At 44.2% G+C, this 15,692-nt stretch overlaps 1 protein-coding gene across 1 annotated transcript; it reads left to right on the forward strand.

Moving 5' to 3' along the window:
- The first annotated feature begins 4,031 nt into the window (after positions 1-4,031).
- Positions 4,032-7,382, forward strand: PRR13 (proline rich 13). The gene is made up of 4 exons (XM_076007305.1): positions 4,032-4,246; positions 4,697-4,735; positions 5,086-5,450; positions 7,192-7,382. Exons 2-4 carry the CDS (start codon positions 4,717-4,719, stop codon positions 7,231-7,233), a joined length of 426 nt encoding a protein of 141 aa, XP_075863420.1. The 5' UTR covers positions 4,032-4,246; positions 4,697-4,716; the 3' UTR covers positions 7,234-7,382.
- Positions 7,383-15,692: the final 8,310 nt, after the last annotated feature.

Consider the following 15,692-nt stretch of genomic DNA (forward strand, 5'->3'; position numbering starts at 1 on the left):
CATAGCAAGCCTATGAGGTAGGTACCATTGCCATCATGTTACAGATGAGGGAATTGATACTCCAAAAGGTTAAATAACTTATTCAAGGTCACATGATAGGTGGCAAAGCTGGAATTTGAATCCAGATCTGCCTGACTGCCTCCAGGACCACCCTTCTCTATTCCTCTTTGTCTATTCATTCAGTCATTTACCCGCACAGGTATTCATTTAACATTTTACTCACTGATTCCCTACTACGTACTAGGCATACTAGGCACTATTTGAAGTGTTAACAGACATAGTCCCTGTTTTCAAGGAGCTTGCAGTGTAATGTAGATAGCTGACAGTAATCAAGTAATTACTGATTGATGCACAATTACTAACTGAGGTGCTAAAGGAAAGGCAAGATCCTGTTAGAGGTTACAACAACGGAACCTCACCTGACTAGGGTGTCCAGGAGGCTTCCCTGAAGAAGTAATCCTGGAGCTGAGAGCTGATACATGAGCATGAGTTAAGCAGGCAAAGTGGAGAGGGGTGGAGAGAGCATAACAGGCTGAAAGTGCAGTTAAGTGCAGAGACCTTCCTGCAAAAGGAACCAAGACCTTCTAGAGGCATGAAAGAAGCCTAGGGGCTGGAGGGCAGAAAGTATGAGAGGAGAAGGTAGCAAGGCCAGATCACGACAGATGTTGCAGCAATAAGATATTTGAGTCTTGCTTTGTTGTTCAAGTACATGGAAACAGATTGCTGGTGAGAATGTAAATAAATACAACCTCTATGGAGGGTATAATTCCTCAGTATCTATAAAAAGTATAAATACGTAAAATAATGTATATACTAGGCTATTTATCACAACATTGTTGTACAGTATTTTTTTTTTTTTTTTTGAGATAAACTCTTGTTACATTGCCAAGACTGGACTCAAACTCCTGGGATCGGCCGGGCACGGTGGCTCACGCCTGTAATCCTAGCACTGTGGGAGGTTGAGGTGGGCGGATGGCTCAAGCTCATGAGTTGGAAACCAGCCTGAGCAAGAGCAAGACCCTGTCTCTACTAAAAATAGAAAGAAATTAATTGGCCAACTAAAAATATATATAGAGGCCGGGCGCGGTGGCTCACGCCTGTAATCCTAGCACTCTGGGAGGCCGAGGTGGGCGGATTACTCAAGGTCAGGAGTTCAAAACCAGCCTGAGCGAGACCCCGTCTCTACCATAAAAATAGAAAGAAATTAATTGGCCAACTAATATATATATATAAAAATCAGCCGGGCATGGTGGCTTGTGCCTGTAGTCCCAGCTACTCGGGAGGCTGAGGCAGGAGGATCGCTTGAGCCCAGGAGTTTGAGGTTGCTGTGAGCTAGGCTGATGCCACGGCACTCACTCTAGCCTAGGCAAGAAAGCGAGACTCTGTCTCAAAAAAAAAAAAAAAAAAAAAAAAAAAAAAATATATATATATATATATATATAGAAAAAAAAAATTAGCCGGGCATGGTAGCACATGCCTGTAGGCCCAGCTACTCGGGAGGCTGAGGCAGGAGGATTGCCTGAGCCCAGGAGTTTGAGGTTGCTGTGAGCTAGGCTGACGCCATGGCACTCTAGCCTGGGCAACACAGTGAGACTCTGTCTCAAAAACAAAAAAAACTCCTGGGCTGAAGTGATCCTCCCTTCTCAGCCTCCAGAGTACCTGGGATTACAGGCATGCGCCACCATAGCCAGCTGCACTATATTGTTTTTAATAGCTGAGGGTTGAAACTAACATAAATGCCCACTGGTTAAATTATGTTATATCATACAAAAGAATAAAGTCCAGTTGTGAAAAAGACTAAGCACACACTCTTATGTCCTGATATGGAAAACTCTCCGAAAAAATTAGCCAGGCATGGTGGTGCATGCATGTAGTCCCAGCTACTTGGGAGGCTGAGGCAGAGGGATTGCTTAAACCCAGGAGTTTGAGATTGCTGTGAGTTAGGTTGATGCCACCGTAATCTAACCTAGGCAACAGAGGGAGACTCTGTCTCCAAAAAAAAAAAAAAAAAATCTTAAGTGTGAGGAAAAAGTTGCAAAACTCTGCATATTTTCCTGTTTTTATATTTAAAAGGCAGAATAAGTTTATTTTGGTATTTGCTTGATTATGCATAAAGAAAGTGGGCTGGGCGTGGTGGCTCATGCATGTAATCCTAGCACTCTGGGAGGCCAAGGCGGGAGGATTGCTTGAGGTCAGGAGTTCAAAACCAGCCTGAGCAAGAGGGAGACCCCACCTCTACTATAAATAGAAAGAAATTAATTGGCCAACTAATATATATAGAAAAAATTAGCCGAGCATGGTGGCGCATGCCTGTAGTCTCAGCTACTCAGGAGGCTGAGGCAGAAGGATTGCTTGAGCCCAGGAGATTGAGGTCGCTGTGAGGTAGGCTGACACCACAGCACTCACTCTAGTCTGGGCAACAAAGCAAGACTCTGTCTCAAAAAGAAAAAAGTGGAAGTATATGTAAGAAACTAAGTACGGGAGTATGAGGGTGGTAGATGAAGGACAAGAGTGGGAGGGAAACTTGCACTTTAAACCTTTTTATCCTTTTTGGTTTTTAATTATGTCTACATATTACCTAGTCAACAAAAATTATATACATAAATCTAAAACTAGTTTTGATCTTTAAAAATAATACAAAGCGATTAAAGAATTTTAAGGCCGGGCAGGGTGGCTCCCGTCTGTAATCCTTGCCCCAGCTAGAGTGCCGTGGCGTCAGCCTGGCTCACAGCAACTTCAAACTCTTGGGCTCAAGTGATCCTCCTGCCTCAGCCTCCCAAGTAGCTGGGACTACAGGCATGCACCATCATGCCCGGCTAATTTTTTCTATATATTTTTAGTTGGCCAATTAATTTCTATTTTTAGTAGAGACGGGGTCTCGTTCTTGCTCAGGCTGGTTTCGAACTCCTGACCTTGAGTGATCCTCCCGCCTTGGCCTCCCAGAGTGCTAGGATTACAGGGGTGAGCCACCAAGCCCAGCCCGTTTGTTAATACTATTGTTAAAAAAAAAAAAAAAAAAGGCCATTGCAGCAATACAGGCGAGAGATGATGGCAGGTTGGGAGCAGGGAAGATGTAGAGAAGTGGAGGGATTCCAGATATTTTTGGGAGATAAAATGGATAATTTGTGGTGTTGGATTGGTGGGGTCAAGGGGATGGGTGGGAAAGGTGAGGTAGACAGATGTATCAAGGATGGCTTCCTCGGTTTCTGGTTTAGGAAACTCGACAGATGTAAGAGCTATGCAACTGAGATAGGGAATCTTGAGATTAGGAAATGTCTGTATCTTCCCCAAGACTGTTTCTTTGTCTCTCCATAGGAGGATAAGAGGAAGCTGATAAGCCTGAGCAAGAGCGAGACCCATCTCTACTATAAATAGAAATTAGCCAAACTACTAAAAATAGAAAAAAAAATTATCCGGGCACGGTGGCGCATGCCTGAGTCCCAGCTACCGGGAGGCTGAGTCAGGAGGATCACTTAAGCCCAGGAGATGTTGCTGTGAGCTAGGCTAACGCCAAGGCACTCTAGCTGGGGCAATATAGTGAGGCTCTGTGTCAAAAAACAACAACAACAACAACAAAAAAATAAAAAAAAAAAAAAAACAAAAAAAAAAACAACAACAACAACAACAAAAAAAAACCCAGGAAGCTGATAATATGTAGGCTTGGGGTAGGGACTTAGCAGCTCCCCTGCACTTACCTAGAACTCTGTATACACCTGTATTATTATACAACACTTACCATGGTGTATTCACATTACAAGGTATTGCACCCACTGACTGAACCGTGAGCTCAGAGAGGAAGAGTAGAGTTTCTTCTCCGCTTCTCAGGGACTCTGCCAAGCAACTGACCACGCCCCCTCTCAGCCTTGTCTGTCCTAGCTCCGCCCACAAGGTGATTTCCGGCTTCTCAGTACTGGCCTCGCCCTAAAGGGCTCCGCTCCGCCCTAGAGCAACCGTTTCCTCCCAGCGCCGTACTAGAGTGATTGACGAGTGTCTTGTCCAATTATCTTGCCGAGTGACCATATAATTACCAATTAGGTGGTAGGAGAGGCGGCTGCTGAAGCACCGGGTGGGGATGATCAGGAAGTGAGAGCCAAGACTGGGGAGAAGGACGAATCAAGCCCAGACGGTGGTAGAAAGGCGGCAGAACATCTGGGCTCCCCAGTTTCCTTCTCTCCCCGTTACTGGGCCGGGGTTTCTTCGCGGCTGGGAGCTAGGATCTCCATTTGCTTGTCTTTTGGAGGAAGAGGTGTGTGTCTACATATTTAAGCGTTTGAAGATCTTGCTTGAGCAACCTCTCACTTCGCCTCGAGGCGTGTCCTTCTCTTAGCCTGGGGTGGGGGGAGTCTTCCCTAGGGAGAGAGTCCTTTCTTACCCTGTGTGGGTGGTTACAGGCTTTGGGACTTAGTACCAGGGAAAGGGAGATGAGTGATGGGATCCAAGATTCGTGGACTCTGCCCTGCTCTGAGGTGTTAGACACCTCCAGCTGCAGCCAGAGGTAGTGGAAGGTGGAGGGGCCCTGGGAGCTAGAAATAAAGTAGGTATTGGGGGCGAAGGAACAAGTGGAACGAAACATTTCTTATGTGGAGGTCGTGGGAAAGCTTACTGTGGGGCCATAGACGTTGGGGCAGGGCTCCGGCTCTAAATCCACTTCCCACCTCTGAACCATCATCTTTTTGCCTCATTTGTTTCTCCACAGGCTGGGAGAAACACCTGAACATGTGGAATCCCAACGCTGGTAGGTTTTGGGGGATCTCTTCTACCACTTCTAATTCTTTTTCTGATGGTCTCTACAACAGGAAGTTTCTGTATCGCCCCACCTCATCCGACTGCAAAAGCAATCTTTGGACCACAGATGACCAATGCTTTTGTCTTTCCTTAGAGTTCACTGCCTCCCCCCTGTCCCCAGCCCTTCCAGGTCGTTCCCCTGTTTCTCCTCAACTCAGGTTAATCTCCCCTACTCTCCATTCTCCTTGCTCACCTTTCCATTTCTCTTCAAGTATTGGGTGAGAAAGTGAATCTCTTTCTTTTTGTTGTCAGAGGCTCTGAGCATTTCTAATCTTTATTTATTTTTGTTTCTTCCACCAGGGCAGCCAGGGCCAAATCCATATCCCCCCAACATTGGGTGCCCTGGAGGTTCCAATCCTGCCCATCCACCACCTGTCAATCCAGCCTGTCCTCCAGGCCCCTTTCCTCCTCCCCCAGGAGTTCCCCACGGAAATCCTGTTTTCCCTCCAGGTGGGCCCCCTCATCCTGTGCCACAGCCAGGGTATCCAGGATGCCAACCCCCAGGTCCCTACCCTCCTCCATACCCACCACCTGCCCCTTGCATCCCTCCTGTGAATCCCTTGGCTCCTGGCATGTTAGGACCAGGAATGATGATGGACAAGAAGACACAGAAGAAAATGAAGAAAGCTCATAAGAAGATGCACAAACATCACAAGCACGGCAAGGTTAGTGCCCTCTGGGGCCTGGCTAGGGAAAGGGTGCCCCCTCAGAGGGACTAGATGGGTTGGGTGAGGGGGATTCACAGCCTGTGGACATGGGGGGATGGCAATTGTGTTGCTCTGGTACATGGTTCTTCCTTTTTGTAAAAGATTGCTACTGGGAAGAATCTGATAATCTTGAAAAGAAATATCAGGCATCTGTCTGGAAGGGGGCTAGGGTGAGCCTTAGAATGCATTTCAGAATCAAACGCCTGTCTTGTCTGCCTTACTCTCTCTCAGAACTTTTGCCCCCCCCTCCATCCGCAGGTATATGGTTTAGCAAGTTGGATACACTCACTGAGGCTGTCAAAATGTCAGTTACTAGGGTCAGTCTTTTGACAGCAAAATCATATATAATAATTAACAGTATAATAATCTGGTCCTAGTTCCTGGAGTTCTTTATCTCCTTCAATGTTCTTAGGGTGTGGTGGTAATTACACATAGGCCTTTTGCTCTACCATCCAGCTGGGAAACTGAGGACAAGCATAGTGACTCAGCCTCAAAGAAAGTCTAGGACTAGTCAGTGACTCAGCCTCTAACCAAGCCAAGGACTAGGGGTTTTCATACTCAGCCGTAGGCTAAATATCTTTGTTCTAGAGGAGTGTTAATTTGCAAGGGGAAGAGCAGGTCTGAGGACAGCTCCCAAAGGATTAAACCCACCCTCATTTTGAAGAGATCTCAATTTACATTTTGCTGCCCAGTATTTATTTGCCTTGTGAATTGGGGCTCTAATTCCAATTCTGGGTCTTTGGTAGAAGTCTGAGGAAAATGAAAGGTGAGACTGAATAGGAGAGATGGGAGAAATTACCCTGGGGAGACTAAAAAAAAATTTTTTTTTTGAGACAGTGTCTTGCTTTGTTGCCCAGACTAGAGTGAGTGCCGTGGCGTCAGCCTAGCTCACAGCAACCTCAAATTCCTGGGCTCAAGCAATCCTCCTGCCTCAGCCTCCCAAGTAGCTGGGACTACAGGCATGCACCACCATGCCCGGCTAATTTTTTCTATATATATATTAGTTGGCCAATTAATTTTTTTCTATTTATAGTAGAGACGGGGGTCTTGCTCTTGCTCAGGCTGGTTTCGAACTCCTGACCTCGAGCAATCCACCTGCCTCAGCATCCCAGAGTGTTAGGATTACAGGCGTGAGCCACCGCGCCCGGCCTAAAAAATGTTTTTTAATGGTAGTTTAATGGAAGTGGGCATGTGAGGAACCTTGAATAGAACTCCCCTAGCCTTCTCTCCCACTTTCTCCACTTTTTCCCATTCAACTTAGGAAAAAGTAGAGATACATGCACACACAGCTGCTGTTTTTTCTACTCTTTTTCTTAGAGTCACAGGGACTTTGCATGAAGCTAATCAATAAGCATTTATAAAGTAGCAGCTGTTTCCTAGCACTGTACTATGCTTCTGCCTATAATTTATTCCTTGCCTAGGCATTGACTCAGGTAAAGAAAGTTGGAAACTTGCTCCAAAGGCAATATGTTAAATTCTGTGCAATGATTTATAACGGTTTAATCCATTCCTGTTTGCTCACTGCTGAAGGAAACCCTTTCTTTTGTTGTTTAAGGTACAGTCTGGTTCAAGACTCCTGATCTTCTTAGGGAAGCAAGGGATCACTTGGGTGGAGGGGTGGGGCACCAAAGAATGGCCTGTAGTGTGATTAGAGGTCATTTGGATCTGATACTATCTCCTCTCCCCTTTACCCTTGCAGCATTCCTCCTCTTCCTCCTCTTCCAGCAGTGACTCTGACTGAATACAGGGCCTGGACCCTTCCCTCAAGTCTCACCAGTTCTGCTCTCCCATCAAGCTTCAGATGCCATGTTGTACTGGTGGAAATTAGCCCTTGTGCACCCCCCACCCCACCCCCACCTGAGCCTCACTCTGCTGTTCAGCCCTGACTGGCTAGGGAAAATGGGAAGAGGATTGCCATGGGCTAGCAAAGGCCATCTTCTTGCTGCTTGGATAGATCTTATAGCTGATGAGTTTAGCAGGGGAGCTGCTTTTTGAAGATGGGGAGACCTTTGTGCTAAATGCTGAAGACAAGTTTAAGATCTGTAAAATGTGATTTTTTTACTTTCTTTTGTAATACTTGTGGTTGGGGGATTTTGTGGAAATTTAACTATGAAGAAAAAACTGTACTATTTTTGTAATGTTGGCACACTTGTACTTTATTGGGAAATACATTTCCTAGCAGGCCTTCTGTTGGTCACACTAACTGCAGGGTTGCTAGCACGTAGATTCATCTAGCTGATAAGCTCTGCCATGTTGAAACCTAATCTCTACCATGTTGGAACCTAATCTCTACTTCTTAGCTCCATATGTAATCTCAGGTCCTACTTTCTTTCTCCAACTCGATTCAAATAAAGCTATTTCTCCTGGTCTCTGTTCACCTGTGCTATTACCTTGGCTAGGCCCAGCACATTCTATTACTTTTGCTGCCCTTCTGCAGAACCTTTAAAGTATATCCATTTTATAGTAAGGAACCAGAGCACCAGTGAGGACTATACCACACTATTCCTATGTTTGTTTTTTTTTTGTTTTTTGGTTTTTTTTTGAGATAGGGTGTCACTATGTTACCCAGGCTTGCCTCAAACTCCTGAGTTAAAGCAATCCTCCCACCAAAGCCTTCCAAGTAGCTGAGATTACACTCTTTCTTTTCTTTTCTTTTCTTTCCTTTCCTTTTCTTTTCTTTTCTTTTCTTTTCTTTTCTTTTCTTTTCTTTTCTTTTCTTTTCTTTTCTTTTCTTTTCTTTTCTTTTCTTTTCTTTTCTTTTTTTTGAGACAGAGTCTCTGTTGCCTGGGCTAGAGTGCCATGGCATCATCCTAGCTCACAGCAACCTCAAACTCCTGGGCTCAAGCAATCCTGCTGCCTCAGCCTCCCGAGTAGCTGGGACTACAGGCATGTGTCACCATGCCTGGCTAATTTTTTCTATATATATTAGTTGGCTAATTAATTTCTTTATGTTTATAGTAGAGACGGGGGTCTCACTCTTGCTCAGGCTGGTTTCAAACTCCTGACCTCGAGCAATCTGCCCGCACGCCTCGGCCTCCCAGAGTGCTAGGATTATAGGCGTGAACCACCACACCTGGCCTACACTGTTTCTTAAGTGGGAGGAGTCTTTGTGATTGGTTCAGGCTTAGCAGAATGAATATTGTCTTCTCTTGGATGAATGGATATAGGCTTTTAGCATATGCTTCTGTGTTGCTACAGAGGTTCTTAACCCTCGCTACCCATCAGTTATGAGAGAATACTTTGGAGCTTTGCCCCAAATCTATCAAATAAGACTCTTTGAGGATGTGGCCCTACAAACCAGTATTTTTAAGAAACTGTGGGTGATTCTGATGGACAGCTAAAATTGAGGGCGACATGGTTTACTATATACCATGTACAGTATTATACATTGGGTTCTGTTTCTATGAAAAATAAAAAAGTTAGCCAGGCATGATAGTGCATGCCTATAGTCCCAGTTACTTGGGAGGCTGAGGCAGGAGGATTGCTGGAGCCCAGGTATTGGAGGTTACAGTGAGCCATGATGACACCACTGCACTCCAGTCTAGGAGACAGAGTAGAACCCTGTCCCAAAAAAGAAAAAAAAAAAGGCAAATGCTATAAAATCTCAGGAGGATATAAATATAGAAATAATTCTGGCCAGGTGTGGTGGCTCACACCTATAATCCTAGCACTCTGGGAGGATCACTCAAGGTCAGTAGTTCAAAACCAGCTTGAGTAAGAGCCAGACCCCGTCTCTACTATAAATAGAAATAAATTAGGCAAACAACTATAGAAAAAAAATTATCTAGGCACGATGGCGCATGCCTGTGTTCCAGCTACCTGGGAGGCTGAGGCAGAAGGATTGCTTGAGCTCAGGAGTTTGAGATTGCTGTGAGCTAGGCTGATGCCACGCCACTCCAGCCTGGGCAAAAAGTGAGACTCTGTCTCAAAAAAAAAAAAAAAAAAGAAATAGGCCGGGCGCGGTGGCTCACGCCTGTAATTATCCTAGCACTCTGGGAGGCTGAGGCGGGCAGATTGCTCCAGGTCAGGAGTTCGAAACCAGCCTGAGCAAGAGTGAGACCCCCGTCTCTACTATAAATAGAAAGAAATTAATTGGCCAACTAATATATATAGAAAAAATTAGCCGGGCATGGTGGCGGATGCCTGTAGTCCCAGCTATTCGGGAGGCTGAGGCAGCAGGATTGCTTGAGCCCAGGAGTTTGAGGTTGCTGTGAGCTAAGCTGGTGCCACGGCACTCACTCTAGCCTGTGCAATAAAGCAACAAAGCGAGACTCTGTCTCAAAAAATAATAATAATTATAATAATTCTCACTGGGATAGGAGGGAGGAGTCAAAGATGACTTTACAGTAAAAGTGACATTTGAACTACCTCTTAGGCCTGGAGGGTGAAAAGTATGAGTAGAAAAGAGAAAAGGATAGATTTACCAAGTAGATGGTGGAGAAGAGCTGGGGATGCTGAGATACAGTCATAAGTCTGTGTGGCATGTTTGGACATCACAGGTATCCCAGTGGGACTAGATTGATTTTTCTGGAAAATTGTCGAGGAAACTACTGTGTTCTGGGTGTTGAATAAGACAGTCCCTGCCCCTTGTGACCTGCAAGATCTAATGGAGCACACAGATGTATGAATACAGTAAAGATGGAAAATACAGTAAAAAGGACCACAATAGAGACATGGATCAAGCAGGGTAGGAGCAAAGGAAGCAGTGACAGTTTCACTGGGTGAAAGAGCTACATGTGGGCTGGGACTCAGAATGAGTGGGAGTTTCCCAGGTAGCAAAAGAGATAAGCTAACACGTACTAAGCATTTATTACATGTAGGCACTGAGCACTTGACATTTATAACTGGTGTAATCTTCACAGCAACTCTGACGTAGGCACTATTATCCCTATTTTTGTAGTTGAAGAAAACAAGTATTAGGTTAAATAACTTGCCCAAGGTCACATGATAGTAAATGGTTCAGTCAGGATTAAAGCTCAGGCATTCTGGCTCTTGAGTCTGTGCTATTAACCCAGTGGATTCCAGGCAGATGCAGTTTTATAAAGACACAAATTGACTCCTGAATCTGAGTTGGTGTGTAGTAGCCTGAGAGCAGGAAATGAGGCTGCAGTTGGGGACACAGGGCTAGAGGAAGGAGTGGACTTTAGAGATGTTTCTGAGGTGGAACCGACAGGGCTTGGATGGTGAGTGCAGGGCTTGAGGAGGAACAGGGAAAGGGTGTTTTTACTTGGCTGTACTGTGTCCATTATTTGACCCTAGAAAGAGTGATATGAAAATGTTTGAGGTCTTCCTACTAGCTTCTGATTTTATTAGAAAATCCCGGCTGGGTGAGGTGGCTCATCCCTATAATCCTAGCACTATGGGAGGCCGAGGTGGGCGGGTTGTTTGCGCTCAGGAGTTTGAGACCAGCCTGAGGAAGAACGAGACCCATCTCTACTAAAAATACAAAAAAATTACCTGGGCAACTGAAAATAGAAAAAATTAGCTGGGCATGGTGATGCACATCTGTTGTCCTAGCTACTCGGGAGGCTGAGGCAGGAGGATCACCTGAGCCTAGGAGTTTGAGGTTGCTGTAAGCTAGGCTGATGCCATGGCACTCTAGCCTGGACAACAGAGTGAGACTCTGTCTCAAAAAAAAAAAAAAAAACACCAAAAAACAAAAACAGAAAAATCCAAAGCTAAGGCCCACTTTTCCAGTGTCCTGGATTCAGGGGCCATTCTAATGTTTTTTGGTTTTTTTTCCTGGTCATTCCGTGTTTTCCTTTGCAGCTCTTCCTTTTTGAGGAAGATTATGAGGTGAGGAGACATAGATATTGACGAACAAACCAGAAATAAAGACAGAAAATGAGAAGGAGCTGCAGGGGAAAGGAAGGAAGGGGAACACAGAAATAAAAATTAGGGAGACAATTCACTTTTCCCTTCCTCCCTGCTCCTAACTGTGGACAGCACATCTCTCCTTTCTAGCATTTCTAAGCCATATGCAGAACACCTTGTTTTTGGTTGTTTTGTTCCTCAAAAGTTTATTAACTTTTTGGCTGAGTATGGTGGCTCACACCTATAATCCCAGCACTTTGGGAGGCCAAAATGGGAGGATTGCTTGAGGCCAGGAATTTGGGACCAGCCTAAGCAACACAGTGAGACCCCGACTCTTCAAAAAATAGAGAAATCAGCTAAGCATGGTGGTGCTTGCCTGTAGTCCCAGCTACTCAGGAGGCTGAGGCAGGAGGATCCCTTGAGCTCTAGGAGTTTTCTTTTTTTTTTTTTTTTTTGAGACAGAGTCTGGCTTTGTTGCCCAGGCTAGAGTGAGTGCCGTGGCGTCAGCCTAGCTCACAGCAACCTCAAACTCCTGGGCTTAAGCAATCCTACTGCCTCAGCCTCCCGAGTGGCTGGGACTACAGGCACGTGTCACCATGTCCGGCTAATATATATATATATATATATATATTAGTTGGCCAATTAATTTATTTCTATTTATAGTAGAGACGGGGTCTCGCTCTTGCTCAGGCTGGTTTTGAACTCCTGACCTTGAGCAATCTGCCTGCCTCGGCCTCCCAGAATGCTAGGATTACAAACGTGAGCCACTGTGCCCGGCCTTTTTAACTTTTTATAATATATATTTTCCTGAGAAGGAAGGACTTTTTTTTTTTTTTTTTTTTTTTTGAGACAGAGTCTTGCTTTGTTGCCCAGGCTCGCGTGAATGCCGTGGCCTCAGCCTAGCTCACAGCAACCTCAAACTCCTGGGCTCAAGGAATCCTACTGCCTCAGCCTCCTGAGTAGCTGGGACTACAGGCATGCGCCACCATGCCTGGCTAATTTTTTTTGTATATATATTTTTAGTTGGTCAATTAATTTCTTTCTATTTTTAGTAGAGATGGGGTCTCGCTCAGGCTGGTTTTGAACTCCTGACCTTGAGTGATCCGCCCGTCTTGGCCTCCCAGAGTGCTAGGATTATAGGCGTGAGCCACCACGCCAGGCTGGAAGGACTTTTTAAAAGCTACAAATTAATAGTTTTTAAACCTGAGCTTGCTGCTGATGCTATTGATGATGGTGGAAGAAGATAATAGTAATAATAGTACATGTTGATGACTCCCCAGTTGCTAATATAACATGTACTTGGGAAAAAAATTGCAACATTTTTAATAGGATGTATAGGATGTCCAGTGAAAACTGAGATTTTCCTCATATCCCAGATTTCTTGTAGGTATCCACAACTACCAGATTCTTTTATAAACTTCCAAAGCTGTACTGTACATAGTCAAGTCCCCCCTTTTTGTTTCTACTTCATTTTGCTATCAAATGGAAGCATAAATATATGTTCTCTTTTGCATCTAACATTTTCTCATTTAACTATCTATCTTAGAGTTACTTCCCTATTTCTGTGTGTGTGTGTGTGTGTATGATATACATATATGTCATTCTTTTAACAGCATGTGATTTATTTATTTTATTTATTTATTTATTTTTTGAGACAGAGTCTCACTTTGTTGCCCAGGCTGGAGTGAGTGCCGTGGTGTCAGCCTAGCTCACAGCAACCTCAATCTCCTGGGCTCAAGCGATCCTCCTGGCTCAGCCTCCTGAGTAGCTGAGACTACAGGCATGTGCCACCATGCCAGGCTAATTTTTTTCTATATATATTAGTTGGCCAATTAATTTCTTTCTATTTATAGTAGAGACAGGGTCTCGCTCTTGCTCAGTCTAGTTTCGAACTCCTGACCTCGAGCAATCCGCCCACCTTGGCCTCCCAGAGTGCTAGGATTACAGGCGTGAGCCACCGCGCCCGGCTGATTTATTTAACCAATCTTTTATTGTTAGAATTTTGTTTTATATTTTTTTTTTTTTGTTTTTTTTTTCATCATGAGTTGTAGCAAGTAATTGTTAGAATTTTGGATTGTTTCCAGTCTTGTTAACTTTAACTACTGTAGTGAACATGTTGGTACATGTATCTTTGTCAGAGGTTGAAAAATTAGGAGCCCATGGCTATATCTGGATCTGAGACTTATTTTGGAGGGATCCTTCCCTATTAAATATGATACATTTTCAATAAAGATTTAGATTTCAAGCTGGAAACTCTAGCAAGAGTGCGGCCACATTCATGAAGGCAGAAATTCTGGCTCTTAGTAGTGATCAATCCTTGTAGATGGGTCCCATACTCTAGTCTTCCCATAGTCCTTTCAACTCCCGTTGTCTTTCTGTAAGCCAGATTACATTACTGTTTGGCTCCTGAGAGCACTGGGTTTGTGTTCCTGTTTTGTGCATCAGTATACATCTCCAAAGATGGTGGTTCCCAAATGTTTTTGTCTTATGTCTTCACCACCTTGTGTTCACAAGAACATCTGGGATTCTGCTGTTCTTTTCTTACTGGGAACTGAGGATAGCAAGCTTTTCACTCAAATGAGAAAGGGAAAGGATAGGAAACCCATAAGATCTAAAAATACAAGTTGACATTTTAGCTTAGGGGACTGGGAGTAATGGGATGAGTCTATCTAGTTTGCTGCCTTTTTGGAATCATCTCCCAGTATTAGGTTGCTTTGTGGCCCTAGATGAGTTCACTGGCTTGACTAGCTTGGTTCCCCTTCTATGGAGAATTTATTGAGTCATAAAATTATCAAGTATTGCTATTAGATGCTTCTCATCTTTCTCTTTCAAGGCTGGCTGCAACTATTGGCCAGCTCCAGTGCAGCCATTTGATCCTTGTTTTGCCCGTTACGTTAGAGATGATTTCATGGATAGCTACTTACTTTCACCCCAGCTTTCAGAGCCCCAGAAGTATAAATGACGCAACTGCAAAATCTTAAGTTATGATCTTCAGCCCTGGCCTCACAATAAGCCCACTCCTTAATTTGCCTTTTTCTGGGTGTCCTAACATTTTCCTACTTAACCTTCCTCTCTTTCATTATTTGTTCTGCCAAATGACAGAGTGCTTTCTATTTCACATTTGTTCCAAAGCCCATTTGGGGGGTAAGAAGAAAAGTATTGGAGTCCTCAAACTTTAATTTCCACTTCAGGAAGCTATCCCTCATCAGATGACTTTACCAATTTGGGGCTGCCCAGTAAAGTTTGACTGATACTAATGCTAGAACAAATACCCAAAGGACTTGAACATGATTCAATAATAACCCAGTATTTGCTGTTTTTTTTTTTTTTTTTGAGACAGAGTCTCACTTTGTTGCCCAGGCTAGAGTGAGTGCCGTGGCGTCAGCCTAGCTCATAGCAACCTCAAACTCCTGGGCTCAAGCAATCCTGCTGCCTCAGCCTCCCAAGTAGCTGGGACTACAGGCATGTGCCACCATGCCCAGCTAATTTTTTCTATATATTTTTAGTTGGTCAATTAATTTATTTCTATTTTTGGTAGAGACGGGGTCTCGCTCAGGCTGATTTCGAACTCCTGACCTTGAGCAATCCGCCCGCCTCGGCCTCCCAAAGTGCTAGGATTACAGGCGTGAGCCACCACGCCCGGCCCATGCTGTCTTTTTAAATTTCTTTCTCCTTATTGTGTTTTACTCCCTGAGTGCCTCTCTAGTATCTGCCTCAACAGATACAAAGTTGAGAAAATAGTTTAATGAACTACTGTGTTCCCATCATCTAGCTTTAGTAATTACTAGTTATTTGCCAATCTTGTTCCATTCCACATATTTTTTCCAATTTTTTTTTTTTGAGACACAGTAGCTGGAACTACAGGCATGTGCCACCATGCCTGGCTAATTTTTTTTCTATGTATGTTTTTAGTTGGCCAACTAATTTCTTTTCTTTTTTTTGAGACAGAGTCTCTGTTGCCAGGGCTAGAGTGCCATGGCTTCAGCCTAGCTCACAGCAACCTCAAACTCCTGGGCTCAAGCAACCTTCTGCTTCAGCCTCCCAAAGAACTAGGGCTACAGGCATGTGCCACCATGCCCAGCTAATTTTTTCTATATATTTTTAGTTGGCCAATTAATTTCTTTCTCTTTTTAGTAGAGACGGAGTCTCACTCTTGCTCAGGCTGGTTTCAAACTCCTGACCTTGACCGATCCATCCTCCTGCCTGGCCTCCCAGAATGCTAGGATTAAAGGCATGAGCCACTTCGCCAGGTCTTTTTCCAATTTTTGTTATGAAAAAATTTTAAAGTTTAAAGAGCAGTATCATGATCATCCATAAACTTACCATCTACACTCAGTATGGTGAGTTGTTAACATTTTGCCATAATTGCTTTCTCAATATACCTGT

The sequence above is a fragment of the Microcebus murinus genome, chromosome 10 (genome assembly GCF_040939455.1).
Source record: "Microcebus murinus isolate Inina chromosome 10, M.murinus_Inina_mat1.0, whole genome shotgun sequence".
Lineage (NCBI taxonomy): Eukaryota > Metazoa > Chordata > Mammalia > Primates > Cheirogaleidae > Microcebus > Microcebus murinus.

Coding starts and splice junctions, on each gene's coding strand:
- PRR13 (XM_076007305.1), top strand. Junction 5,451..7,191: donor AACATCACAAGCACGGCAAG/GTTAGTGCCCTC, acceptor TTACCCTTGCAG/CATTCCTCCTCTTCCTCCTC.